The following is a 14715-nucleotide window of genomic DNA, read 5'->3' as shown; positions in this document are numbered from 1 at the left end:
ATTAAGGGTGCTAATTATCTTGCTATGTAGCGTAGCTGGTGACTGGCTTAGTTTCTACGGAGGTTGCAGTCATCTCGAGACTTTGTGTGGACCTGGGGGATCCGCTTGCAAGATCATTCACATGATTGTTGGCAGGTCTCAGGACTTTGTCATGTGGACATCTTCATAGGGATGCTCAGAACATGGCATCTTGCTTCCCTCAGGTATCCACAAGAGAAAAAACCCAAGACAGAGGCGTAGTTTTTATAACCTAATCTCAGACATAATATACCATGACTTCTGCCATATGTACTTGGTGATGCAAAACAAACCTGGTGCAGTGTAGAAGGGGACAACGGAAGGGTGTGAATATTAGGTGGCAGGGAACAGGCGTAGCCAATGTTGGAGGCTGCATTTGTAATATGATTCCTTTGATGAACAGACTTGTTTTAATGTAGACTGATCTTTTGTAGTTAATGTTTTCTGTCTAGTTTAAAAAATTCTTCCTTGATTCAAAGTAAAATAAAAAATTCTGGATTTTCTTCTAAATGTTTTATGGTTTTGCCTTTCACATGGAAGCTCTTAATTCATCTAGATTTTATTTTAGTTTATGATAGGAGACAAGGGGCCATTTTCCTCCCCTTTTCATTTGCTTAACCAATTGTCCAAGAGTTATTTATTTAAAAAGTTACCCTTTTCCCCACTGTTGCCAGTGTTACTTCTGTCATATCAAATTTCCAGTGATAATTTAATTACTGTAGCTTAATAATGAACTTCTATATCTAGTAGAACAGATTTCCCCCCCTCCCTACATCTTATCTTCCTATGATGGTCTTGACTATTTTTAGCCATGTAAATTTTAGGAAAACCTTATCAAGTTAGCTTGAACAATCCTGCTGGATGTTGGGATTGCATTGAGTTTATAGGTCATTTTAAGAAGTGGTATCTCTGATACCAAGTTTTAAAATCTAGGAACATGATGTTCCTATTTATTTTTCTAAAGTGTTTTTCAGATTTTTAAAGTTTAAAAATTTCTTCACCAAACTCTTGTACATCTTTTGAAAACATTCCTAGGTATCACATATTTTTATGAATATTTTAACACATTGTTATAAAATACACATTCAGAGAAATGCATGAAACGTAAATGTACACTGTAAGTTACTATAAAATCAACAGTTGAGTCAAGAAATAAAGCATTACCAGCACTCCAGACACATACTACATTCCCTTAATCACACCCTGTTCCCTCAAAATTCTCCTTTTTTTTTTTTTAAAGATTTTATTTATTTATTTGACAGACAGAGATCACAAGTAGGCAGAGAGGCAGGCAGAGAGAGAGGAGGAAGCAGGCTCCCTGCTGAGCAGAGAGCCCTATGCAGGGCTCAATCCCAGGACCCTGAGATCATGACCTGAGCTGAAGGCAGAGGCTTTAACCCACTGAGCCACCAAGGTGCCCCTCTCCTAACCTTTTTATATGGACTTCAAGTTTTTATGTATTTTTATATTTTGTTTCTTATATAGAGTGTAGGTTTTATTTTTTATTTTTGGGGGAGAGAGAAAATGCAAGGAGGGGTAGAGGGAGACAGAATCTTAAGGAGGCTCCATGTGCCTGATGTCCGGCTTGATCTTAAAACCTGAGATCATAACCTGAATTGAAATCAAGAGTTGGACGCTTAACCCACTTAGCCACCCAGGTGCCCTAGATTGTTTTGTTTTAAATCTAGATGGCTATCTCTGACTTCTCACTGGCAGATTGAGTTTGTTTGTATTTACAGTGATTATTGATAACTTTGGAGTTTTTTCTGACTTTTTGTCGGATGTCATTCATCTGCTATTCATCTCACTTTACTGTCTTTTTGCATTCTTGTTTTCTCCATTTTTTCCTCTTCTAATTTGAAACTTTGATTTTGTTCTTATAGCATTTACCCTTTACATTTTACAACTTAAAACTTAAAGCTAATTAGTGTTTTTAATCCTCCTACTGATTAGAAGAAAACACTTTATCAGAACTCTAGTAACTGATCACCCCGATCCTAGTTTGTGCTACTGTTTTGATTGCCTTTTTAACTTCACACAGTAGACACAATATTGTCTCGATATACCTAGAAGATTACCCATTTCACTGCTCAACAATCCTTAAATCTCTGCCCTTTCTTCCGGATGAATTGCTTCCTCCCACCGCACTTTCTTTCCTTCTGGAGCTCTGATGCGATGCTTTGGGTCATTCTGTTTTGGTCTTTTAAATCTTTTCATCTTTGTCTTCTACTTTTCCTCTCCTTGTCTCTGTGAGTTCATTAAGGCTTCAATTGAATCTAGTCTTCTGGGTTTTTGCTATTTGTTTTTTGTTTGGAGACAGTATGATCGTGGTTGGGGTGGCAAATAGAGAATCCCAAGGAGGATCCATACCCAGTGTGGAGCCTGAGGCAGGCCTTCATCCCATGACCCTGAGCGGAAAGAATCAGACCCTTAACCCACTGAACCACCCAGGTGCCCCAAGATCTAATCTTCTGTTTAATATTAGCATCCATTGATTTTTTTTTTTTTTTAGTTTACTATACATTTCTAAAGGATCTACCAAGTTTCTCTTAAAATGTAATTTTTTTTTTTTAAAGATTATATTCATTTGACAGAGACACAGTGAGAGAGGGAACACAAGCAGGGGAAGTGGGAGAGGGAGAAGCAAGCTTCCCGCCAAGCAGGGAGCCCAATGTGGGGCTCTATCCCAGGACCCTGGGATCATGACCTGAGCCGAAGGCAGATGCTTAACGACTGAGCCACCCAGGCGCCCCCCAAAATGTAATCATTTTTTTAGTTAGTAGGTTAGATACAGATAATAATTATTATTTTTTAATTTAATTTCAGTGTAACAGAATTCATTGTTTATGCACCACACCCAGTGCATTTTTTAATACTCATTTCCTTTTGGGGTTCATTTTCTCTTTATACACAACTGTATATGATTGTGTTGCATTTAAAATGTGATAATTCTAGTATCTGAAGGCATTGGGTTCTAAATCTTTCTTTCCCCAACATTTTGTTCATGATAACATTGCTTCTGCTTGATTTTATATATATTCATATGTAAATATATATTTAGTTTTAAACATTACTTTCTTCATTTTTAAATTTATTTTGTATGAATACTGGATGCTTTCCTCCTGAGAGGATGGGTTTATTTGCTAGGCCCCAGGGATGCCAGCAACCTAGGAACATTGTAAATCAGTTTAGTTTTGGGTTTTTACTCTAGATTTGTTTGAGAATAGGCTTATAGTTGCAAATCCTCACCAAAGACCATTCTCACTACAATTCTTTTTTTGTAGCTATGCATAAAAGAAAGGCCTATTTCTTGGTAACCTCTCTTTGCTAGGCAGATGGATTTTTTTTTTCCAGCCTAACAACCGGGACCCTTGATAGAGGGACTCTACTTAATAGAGATCTACTTAATAGAGATCTACTTAATAGAGATCTTTCACCTTTGACTCACCTAAGACACCTCCCATTCACTAAGGTGATGTTAGTATTTGCCTTAGGGAGCCACCTAAGTTTTCTTACAGAGTATCTATTTGCTGATCCTTTTGGTAGGTGAAGTGGGATGGGAAGGATTATTTCTTGGGGATTTCCCTTTCATTCTGTCAAGTTTAACAGTTCATTAAAAGGTAAGTTTATTAAAATTTATTTAGGGACACCTGGGTGGCTCAGTGGGTTAAGCCTCTGCCTTCAGCTCAGGTCATGATCTCAGGGTCCTGGGATCGGGCCCCGCATCGGGCTCTCTGCTCATCAGGGAGCCTGCTTCCTCCCTCTCTCTCTGTCTGCCTCTCTGCCTACTTGTGATCTCTGTCTGTCAAATAAATAAAATCTTAAAAAAAAATTTATTTATTTAGTTATAATGAAAGGGTTTTCCAAGAGTACCTAAACCACCATATTGCCAGAAGTCGAATAGTACTTTTGGTTTGGTTGGGTTTTTTTGGTTTTATTTGTTTTTTTTTTAAGCAAATAATCCTTTGGAAAAAAATGGGAGAGGGCCTTACGATCCTAGGTCACATTAATGGAAATACAGAGAACCAGGATTCAAAACTAATATTTCCCTTATAATAAATAGACCATAATGAGAGGCTCATACTTCATTCTAGTATATTGGAACATATTTAAAATGGAATATTAAGATGGCATATTTAAGATGGAAGGAAATTGGTTATAGTATAACTTATGTAACCAATAAATTGTATTTTTTCAAAGGCTATTTAACATGATGGAGAAATTTTTGTAACTTGAGAAAAGTTGGGTATTTCATATGATCCCCAAATTATTTAGAAGACAGGAAGAAAAAAGGAAGAAAAAGCAAATTGGTAAGTGTTTGCAGTTTGTGGCAGAGTGATTGAAATTTATTATTTTATTTTAAAATCTTGTATTCCAAATTTTCTATAATAGGAAAAAAATGAGAGGGATCCTAATAAACTAGAAAGTGTCTCCTTTGTGAAGTCAGAAGCCTAGAAAGTAAGCCTGGAAAACTCGTACTTAACCAGCTAGAGGAAAAGGTAACAATAAATTATTTTGATTGGAGCATTTAGACCATTTACATTTAAAGTAATTATTGATAGGTATGTACATAATGCCATTTTGTTTTCTGATTTTTATAGTTCTCTTGCTCTCTTGTGATGACTTTCTTTAGTAGTATTCTTGGCTTTCACTTTATTTTTTGTGTGTATATCATAGGTTTTTGGTTTGTGGTTTCCATGAGATTTGTATGTAATATCCTAAGTATATAGCCTTCATATATATATATTAAAGATTTTATTTATTTATTTGACAGAGATCACAAGTAGGCAGAGGAGGCAGGCAGAGAGAGGGGGAAGCAGGCTCCCTGCTGAGCAGAGAACCCAATGTGGGGCTCAATCCCAGGACCCTGGGATCATGACCTGAGCCGAAGGCAGAGGCTTTAACCCACTGAGCCACCCAGGCACCCCTAGCCTTCATATATTTATGACCCCTTAAATTTGAACACATTATAAGAGAACTTCATTTTTACTCATCTCCCCACATGTTTTATGTATATGTTGTTAATTTTCACATTTTTATTTTGTGAGTCCCCCTTAACTGTTTAAATATAATTGGTTTTACTACTTTTGTCTTTTAACCTTCATACTAGCTTCGTGATTACTGCCTTACTGTATGTTTGCTATTACTTATGTCAGTTTTTTTCTTTTCATAATTTTCTTCTCAGTATGGTCTTGTCTTTACCACTTAAAGAAGTCTCGTTAACATTTTTTGTAAGACTGTTTTAGTGGTGGTGAACTCCTTTAACTTTTGTTTGGGAAACTTTTTGTCCTTCAATTCTAAATGATAACCTTGCTGGGCATAGTATTCCTTGTTGTAGCTTTTTTCCCTTCAGCAGTTTGAATGTATCCTGCCACTCCTCTCTGGCCTGCAAAATTTCTGATGAGAAATCAACTGATGGGCTTATGGGGTTTCCCTTGTATGTTACTAGTTGCTTCTCCCTCTTTGTAGAATTACCTATCTTTAATCTTTGTTCTAACAAGAACAAAAATGTTATTGTGTGTCATGATGTGGACCTTCTTAGGTCTATCTTGTTTAGAGGTTTCTTTGCTTCCTGGACTTGGATGTATATATCCTTCCCCAGGTTAGGGAGGTTTTCAGTTATTTTAAGTGTTTTTTCCCTTTCTCTCTTCTCCTCTGGGACTCTTATACTGAGAATACTTGTTTACTTTATGTTGTCCAAGAGATCCCTTAACCTAACCTGATTTTTCCCCTTCTTTTCTTTTTTTCCTTATTTTTGCTGTTCAGCTTGGGTGTTTTCCACTACCTGCCTTCCAGATTGCTGATCCATTCTCTTGCATTCTCTAATCTCTTGTTGATTGCCTCTAGTGTATTTTTCAATTTCAATTATTGTATTCTTCACCTCTGGTTCTTTTTAAATATTTGTCTCTTGGTTAAAATCCTCACTGAATTCATCCACTTTTCTATCCAGTCCAGTGAGCATCTTTTGACCATATTTTGAACTCTTTGTGAGGCATATTGCTTAGCTCTTTTTTATTTAGTTCTTTTTCCAAGGGTTTGCCTTGTTCTTTTGTTTGGAACATATTCCTCTCTCATTTTGGTTTACTATTTTTGTTTCTATGAATTAGGTAGAAGAGCTATTTCTCCTAAATTTGAAGAAATGGTCTTTTGTTTGGTCGTCCCCTGTATAAACTGTGTGCTCCTGGTGATTTTAGTTGGCTAGAGCTGTGGCTGGGAAGGGCGAGGGGTCCTTGGCACTCTTTGCTAGGGCTGCCCTGTTGCCATGTCCAGAGCTGATGTGGGTGGCCCAGGGTGGTCCCAGTGTTTTCTGTGCAGAGGGCACCTGGCAGGATAGCTGAAGCCAAAATTAGTGCAAGTTTTGGGTTCCAGTGTACTCTGTGCAGAGGGTGCCCTGGCAGGGCAGCTGAAACTGAAGTGGTGTAAGCTTAGGTGTCCTAGGGTGTTCTGCATAGGAGGTGCATTGGTGGGGTGAGTGAGCTAGAGTGGGATGCAGTCCAGTGTCCCAAGTCATTTCATAGAGGGGGGCACCCTGAGCCATAAAGGTCATGAGCCAGGACATCCTGCCCTAGCAAGTTGTTTGGAGCCAAAGTGGCATGGGCCTGGACTGCTCTGGCGTGCTTTGTGCCTCTGTCACCTTGCTGAGACAGCTGAAGCTATATGGATGCTGACCAGGGGTGTCCAGTATGTGGCATACTGAGGCCACTCTGATGGGGTGGCTTGGGCTGGTGTGGGCTAGGAACTGGGGGCTCGTGGAAGCAGTAGACTGCTCTTTTCCACGCTATAAAGGTGGAGGGAGAATGTAAACAGTGTCACCAGCCCCTCTGAACAGAGAGCATTGTAGCAGCTCTCTGCCTTTCGGTGGAGTCTGAGGGCTGGATCTTTTACATTCTAGTTGCTTTTTTAAACTATGGCTTTTTTCTGCACGCCAGGGCATTTGGGCCTGGTGTGGGCTACAGGCCTGGGGCTCACTGAGGTGGCAGGCCAGCAATGGTGCCAAGACCATGCTCTATCTTGCTCTGTCAAGGTGACGGGGGGAACAAACCATGGTGTTCACCAGTCCCTCTGACCCTCTAGAGTTCCAGCAGCTCCCCCACTATTTTGCAGGGCTCTAGGGTTGTTTCCTTTATGTTCTAGTTGCCCTTTTTTTTTTTTTTTAAGATTATTTATTTATTTGGCAGACAGAGGCCACAAGCAGGCAGAGAGGCAGGCAGAGACAGAGAGAGAGGGAAACAGGCTCCCCGCTGAGCAGAGAGCCCGACGCGGGGCTCGATCTCAGGACCCTGGGATCATGACCTGAGCCGAAGGCAGAGGCTTTAACCCACTGAGCCACCCAGGTGCCTCTCTAATTGCCCTTTTAAACCATGGCTTTTCTCTACCCCAGGACAAACAAATCTGCTTGTGGTCCTTCAGTAGTATCCCTCCCCACTTCAGTTTGCAGCTTTGGGAGTAGGGGTTCCCTTTGTTACTGTCACCATCCCTCTATCCCTCTTGCTGTTTTGTGTGTGGTCTAGCTTTCGTCTTTCGTTGTGCAGAAGCTATCCAGTAAGCCCTCACTTCTTTAGGAGGAAGTGCTTTATAAATAGGTATCGATTTGGTGTATCTGGGAACAAGTGAGTTCAGGGTTTTCCTACATCACCATCTGGAACTGGAAGCTCAGCAGTTGGTTATTTTCAAATGCATGAAGTGCTGTCATGAAGTATACTAGCATCTGGGTATTTCCTCTATACTAGGTGCTGTGCTGCACGCAGAATGATGAGTTTGGACTTGACCAAAGTCCAGCTGCTAGCAAGCACCACAGCTTCACTTTGAACCTAGGTCTTCTGGAGCCAGGTCTACCTTGTATCACTATTCACTCTGTCTCCCATGCCCACAAACCTTACATTTTCCATATCCTCTCATTAATTTTGGTTTATTATTAGGATATAGTATCTAGGGAAGAGGATACCCCAGGAAGGTAGGAGGTATACTTATTGTACTATGATGAGTTATTTAATAATAAAGAGACCAGATACAGTTATTTCACAAAAAGATATATTTTCATATGACTATTTACATTTTTCATATTTAAAGAATATCATACAACTGATACCTTCCATAATCTTTCAGGCTTTTCAACTCTTTTCTATTTACACTTATCTGTCAAGGAATTTAAACTAAAATGGTCAAATACCTCAGAAGAAGAAGGCAACCAGCCAACATCGTCTTCTCTTAAATTTACTGATCAACATTAGCAATAGTTACCTTCATAATAAATTATTTTCATTTTAAAATCAGTAGTAATTTTAAACAATTCATAAATAAGTGTGCTCTGTGCAATTTACATGTTTAATATCCTATGGATACTAAAAGTTTGTATACTGTCAGATTTGCACATTATTACTTTATCAAATGATAAGCCTTCCCAAAGAAGAAACTGGAGAAGCTTCAAATAATATCCTAAGGTTCTCTGGAGAGTTATCAAAGCTCTGCCTGCTTTACAGGAGGTGGTTCCAGTTTACGTGAGAGGGCAGTTAAAATCTGGTTGAATTTCTCATATCTCTCTGTCTGATTCACTTGTGCACCTTTGCTGCCCCATAGCAATCGCATTTGAAATTCAGTCTTGAAGATTTCACTCATTTCTTCATCTGGCTGAAAACCTAGGAAAACAGAACAGTTACTTCAGTTTTCAAAGGTAATGTCAGCAATAGACTGAAAATCTAGTTGCTTAAAGTCAGATCAAAATGAAATTCATCTTTTATCAGAACTTTAAAAATGCCCCCAAAGAAAAATACAGGCTCTGCTTTATACAAGGAAAGGGCAGAGCCCTGTCTTCAAGGACCTGAGCACCGTTGGAGAAGGAATACCAAGTAAACTCACTGAAACATGGTAGAATAAAATTCGTGTGCACAAGCCACTGTGGAGAGGAGTGTTCAAAGAATCTTGTTTTTACAGCTTTATTGATGTATAATTTATGTGTCATAAAGCACCTACTATAGCTGCAGTTTCATATACAATAGTAAGCCTATACAATTTATACATCCATCACCACCAGTTTTAGAACATTTCCACCCTCCTGGAAAACTAGCTAGTACCTCTTTGCTTTGTGTTACCTTTTCTAGGAACTTGATATAAATGGAATCATACAACGCAGCCTTTATGTCTGGTTTCTTTTATTAAGTACCATGTTTTTGAGACTATTCCATATTGTTGCAGGTTATCAGTTCATTCCTTTTTATTGCTGAGTAGCATTTGTTATATGGACATTCCACATTTTATCCATTCACCAACTGGTCTGTCGGTTGGTGAATGGATAAAATGTGGAATGTCCATATAACAAATGCTACTCAGCAATAAAAAGGAATGAATGGATGTATAACTTGTTTCTAGTTTCTGGCTGTTATGAATAATGTAAACATCTGTATGTAAGTCTGTGTGGACATGTGTTTTCATTTCTCTAGGAGAGGAATTACTGGGTCATACAGTATGTATGTTTATTTTATACAATTTTTTAAAAGATTTTATTTATTTTATTTGACAGAGATCACAAGTAGGCAGAGAGGCAGGCAGAGAGAGAGAGGGGGAAGCAGACTCCCCGCTGACCAGAGAGCCCGATGCGGGGCTCGATCCCAGAACCCTGGGATCATGACCTGAGCCGAAGGCAGAGGCTTTAACCCACTGAGCCACCCAGGCACCCCAGTATGTTTAAGGAAACTGTCAAACTCTTCCAAAGTGGCTGTACCATTTTACATTCTCACCAGCTCCAGTTTCTCCATAAGCTGCCAAATCTTAGTATTACCATTTTTGTTTTTTTTAAGTAGGCTCCACATCCAGTGTGGAGCCCAACATGGAGTCTGAACTCATGACCCTGAGATCAAGACCCGAGCTGAAATGAATAAGAGTCAGACACTTAACAAACTAAGCCTCCAGGTGCCCCAGTATTATCATTCTTTTTAAATTGTAACCATTCTAGGCAGTACGTGGTATTGTCTTATTGTGGTTTAAATTTACATTTCCCCAATGACTAATGCTTTAAACATCTTATAGTTATTTGTCATTTGCAGATCTTCTCTGGTATATTGTCTGTTCAAATCTTGTCTGTCTGCTCATTGAGTTATAAGAGTTCTTTATATAGTTTAGATTATAAATCCTTTATCAGATAAACGTTTAGCAGATATTTTCCTCCAGTCTATGGTTCACCTTTTCACTTTCTTAATGGTGTCTTTTGAAGAGCAAAATTTAAAATTTTATCAAAAATTTTTCTTACGGTTCATGCTTTTTGTGTCCTAAAACAGCTTTGCTAATCCAAGGACACAATGAATTTCCTCTGTTATCTTACAGGAACTTTACATTTTAGCTCTTCCATTTGGACCTATGATCCATTTTAGATTGATCAGTGTGTACATGGTTGAGGTAAGGATCAGGATTCATTTTTTCTTTTGCATTGCATATCCAATAGTTCCAGCACCATTTGTTGAAAGACTAAAGCCAATGAATTACATTGGCACCTTTCTCAAAAATATATGGATAGCCATATGTGTGGATCTATTTCGTGCCTCTCTTCTGTTACATAAGAGAAGATCTGTCTACATAAAACCAAGGATACTCAGTCAACTATTTGAGAGGTAGAAACCTCCAGCCAGAGTCATACACATGTGGTTCTTATCCTTGGTTCCTGCTGGATGTAATCTGCTCTGTCCTTAAATCTGTTTCTACCATCTAGATTTACAGGATCTTTGTGAAGAAAATAAAAGTCAGGGGAGACAAACCATGAGAGACTCTGGGAAACAAACTGAGGGTTTCAGAGGGGAGGGGAATGGGTGGATGGGTGAGCCTGGTGATAGGTATTAAGGAGGGCACATATTGCATGGAGCACTGGGTGTTATACGCAAATGAATTATGGAACACTACATCAAAAACTAATGATGTACTGTATGGTGACTAACATAAGAAAAAAAGACGACTTCTAGTCCATCCTTCCCTGTGATGCCAGAATATCTTTGACAGATAATACACCAGAGGCCAGATGATTTCTAATCATTCAATTAACATGCTTCTGGGTTCCCTGCCTTGGCCTGGGTAGATGGTGAGCAAATCTCTGGTCTTACTGGGTTCATAGTTACTCCCAGCGATGGAAACTTGCTACATAAATCTGTAGCAGGATTAACTGAGAAATGCGATTAGATAACCTTAATTTGCTGTAGAGCAGCTTCAAGCCCTTTTCTCAAAACCCATCCTAATATATTGGCTTAGGCAACATCCAAAGTAATATAGTTATTAGCTTTATGTAAGCAGGCACTCCAGTATCTGGTGAATTCAATTAGGTGCTTTTATTTTCTGAATCATACACTTGCCAACCCTAGAGAGTTTTCTGATTAAAAAACTAAAAGATGTATATAGTTCTTAAACCTACAGCAGATAGATTGTAAGCCACTTAGTTCTGGAGCAACAGCTTTTTTTTCAGGAAGAAATAAATAGGCCTTCCCACCAATATCCACCTCCTTCAGCCTAGTTGGTCATTCCTTAAGACACTGATGGTTTATACTTTTCTCCAGGCTCTCTCAGCAGTGCCTTTGCCTGTGTTGGACCCTCTGATGCTAAAAGCAGGGGACCTCACTTCTCTGTGGGAAGAAATAGGAATGCAGGTAAATGAAGTCACATAGAACTCTTAACTCCTCATGTTGGCCCACTTTCACATAGGTCCAATCAGAAGTACTAATGGTAGGCAAGCGGACCAATTCCTTCTTGACCCTTTCTCTCAGTTTATTCTATGCCACTGACACAACAGAACACATGGGAAAGGAGAAACAGGATTCTCAAGTCACTCAGGGGGACTAAGAGGGAGTAATGATCAATCATAAGAAAGGGAAGTCCATGCCTACTTAATTTTTCCTACTTTGTCTTTTCCTAACTGAGAGCACCCATGCTCTTTTGTTCCTTCATTCTAATTACTATGCAGAATAGAGAGCGGCTTACAGAAAACAGCTCTTACCTTCCAGGATCCTCTCGGCATTCATCCGGTAGCTGTCTGCAGTTTCTGTCATGAGCCGGGCTGTGGCCAAGTGGTTCAGCATAATCTCACAGCTTTCATCATTTTTTTCCCACATGTCAGTTCCTTCAAAAGTGACAGCCTGGCGCTCCATCAGGGTGACAAGAGGCATCAATAGTGGGACTGATATTTTGTTGGGGGGAACACACGTAGACTCTGAAAAATGGAATAAAGTTTTCCATGTTGTTTGTTTTTTTTTTTTTTTCCGAAGTTAAGGAAAGAGAGTTCCAATTCAAGATGGTGACATAGGAAGAGACTGCTCACTTCACCCAGTAGACACCGAAACTGCAGCTAAATATGGAACTTCCTCTGAAAAAAACCCTAAAAACTGAGCAACTCCTACATATCAGGTAAACAAGGCCCACATCGAAGCAAGTAGGAGAGGCCAGGACCCAACCTGTCTATAAACCTCAATCCTGGCACAGTTGGGAGAGAATGCAAAACTTGGAGCTTTCTCCCTGAGGAGCAAAGGGTTTGAATCCCACATTGGATGCCCCAACTGTAAAACCTGCACCTAAGAGACAAGCCCCTAAAACAGCTAGCTTTGAAAATCACGACTGTTCTCGCCCACAAGACCCACAGGCTGTAACAAACTGAGAACAAGCTCTTTATTAAAGGGCTTGTGTGCTCAGACTCACCTGTACCAGGGCTCAGCATGGAGGCAGCAGACTGTAAAGAGCTCATTTGCTAAAGTTGAAGTGTTGGTCTGAGGGGCAGGCTAATATAGCACACATCTAGGGGCCTGCTGGCTGGCGGGCAACATCTTCATGCTCTTTGCCTTATTCTAGCCAGCAGGTGCCATCATTTTTTTCTTTCTTCCTGCAGGCGACATCTATATGCTCTCCCCTCTGCCAAACTGCAGAGTGCCAGTATCTTCAGAGGGGAGCTTTTACACACATTTGGTGCCTCAGTTTTTGTGGGTATTCCCCATGATACACCCCTGATCACCTGGCTGTAAAGGCTAGTGGAACCATGATCCTGTATCTCACAGAACTGTTAACAACTGGAACCCCCCAGGGTGCTGCACGGATAGCAGACTGAAACATACCCCAGTCTTTCTGTGAAAGAGGTCTATTTGCTTGTCCTGGAGCCTTAGCCTGAGAAGCAGGCTTCACTTCTGGCACACGACTGGGGGCCTACAGAGATACTTGGAGGTAATGTAGGCTGGTGGGTGCCATCTTTGCCTCTACCTCTGCCTTGCTACTGCTTCCTGATACCGCCTAGAAGGGAGCTAAGCTAATACCCTTGTTTGAAGCCTTTTTTTTTTTTTTTTTTTTTTGGCAACTGCCATCCATGGGACAGCTCCACATCACCTGGCTCTGGTGGCCAATGGGGGCTTATACTTGCATTCTCACAGGACTATATATATTTGCATAATTTAAAAAACTGATGCTGGCCAAGACCCTTCCCTTTGGGACACTGACAGGTCTTGGCATATCCTAAACTACTGGGAGCCATTAAAAATAAAAGCCTGCTTAGACAATCGCAAAGGTTAGAGAGATAACCAAGAACTAGATCAGGGCTGAATGGTAAGGTTCATCTCCTACATGAGGCCACTTCTTCAAGCCTGGGAGAGGTAACTGTTTTATCTAACGCACTGAAACCAACACAAAGAATCAAGCAAAGGGAAGAAACAGGAATATGATCCAAATGAAAGGATAAGGAGAAAAAAAACTCAGAAAAACCCTTAATGAAATGGCAATAGCTAACTTACCTGATGAAGAGTTCAAAATAATGGTCATAAAGATGCTCACTGAATTTGGGAAAAGGATAAACACAGTGAAAACTTCTAAGAGACAGAAAATACAAGAGTCTCAAATGGAAGTCACAGAGAAGAAAACAACTGAACTTTCTGGAAATTACAGTAGAGAGCTTCAACAGACTAGATGAACCAGAAGAAAGAATTAGTGAACTCAAAGGCACAATAATGGAACTCATACAATCAGAGCAGCAAAAAAGAATGAGAAAAGTGAAGACAGTCTTCTTAATGATGTTCCATAAGTCCCTTAAACTAACATTTGCATTATAGGGGTACTAGAAGAAAAGGGGCTAAAAACCTTCCTAAGGAAATAAGACATCCAGATCCAGGAAAGCCCAGAGTTACAAATAAGATCCACACACCAAGTTATAATTAAAATAAAAGTTAAAGGAAAAAATCTTAAAAGCAGTAAGACAAACAACTTGTAATGTATAGGGGAACCCCCATAAGACTATATCAGCAGATTTTTTGGCAGAAACTCTAGAGGCTCGAAGGGACTGGCACAATATATTCAAAGTGCTAAAAGAAAAAAATCTTCCAAACAAGAATACTCTATCTGGCAAAGCTATTAGTCAGAATTGGAGGAGAAACAAAGAGTTTTCCAAACAAATAAAAGATAAAGGCGTTCATTACTACTAAACTGGTTGTATAAGAAATGTTAAATGGACTTCTATAAGCTGAAAAGGGCATTACTTAGTAATAAAACATGTAAAAATACAAATCTCACTGGTAAAAGTAAATAGACAGTAAAAGTAGATTAATCACTTATACAGCTAGAAGGTTAAAACACAAAAGTGGTAAACCTAACTACAACACTTAGGAAACACAGATACAAAGAAGTAAAATGTGACATCAGAAACAAAATGTTGTGCGGAGGGAGTAAAAATGTACAGATTTAGAATGGATTCAAACT

At 39.5% G+C, this 14715-nt stretch overlaps 1 protein-coding gene across 2 annotated transcripts in view; it reads right to left on the bottom strand.

Moving 5' to 3' along the window:
* Positions 1 to 8028: 8028 nt before the first annotated feature.
* BCAR3 (BCAR3 adaptor protein, NSP family member) overlaps positions 8029 to 14715 on the bottom strand; it is a 110009-nt gene continuing 103322 nt past the window's right edge. For both annotated transcript variants that reach the window (XM_080801835.1, XM_080801836.1), the window contains 2 exons: positions 11987 to 12199; positions 8029 to 8654 (listed from right to left, as the gene is read on the bottom strand). In XM_080801835.1, coding sequence (XP_080657961.1) covers positions 8476 to 8654; positions 11987 to 12199 — 392 coding nt within the window. In that variant the 3' untranslated portion in view covers positions 8029 to 8475. The remainder of the gene's footprint in view (positions 8655 to 11986; positions 12200 to 14715) is intronic.

This window comes from Martes martes (assembly GCF_963455335.1).
Source record: "Martes martes genome assembly, chromosome: 4".
NCBI lineage: Eukaryota > Metazoa > Chordata > Mammalia > Carnivora > Mustelidae > Martes > Martes martes.
The sequence above is the reverse complement of the archived record's forward strand: the minus strand, read 5'-3'. Positions and strand labels throughout refer to the sequence as shown.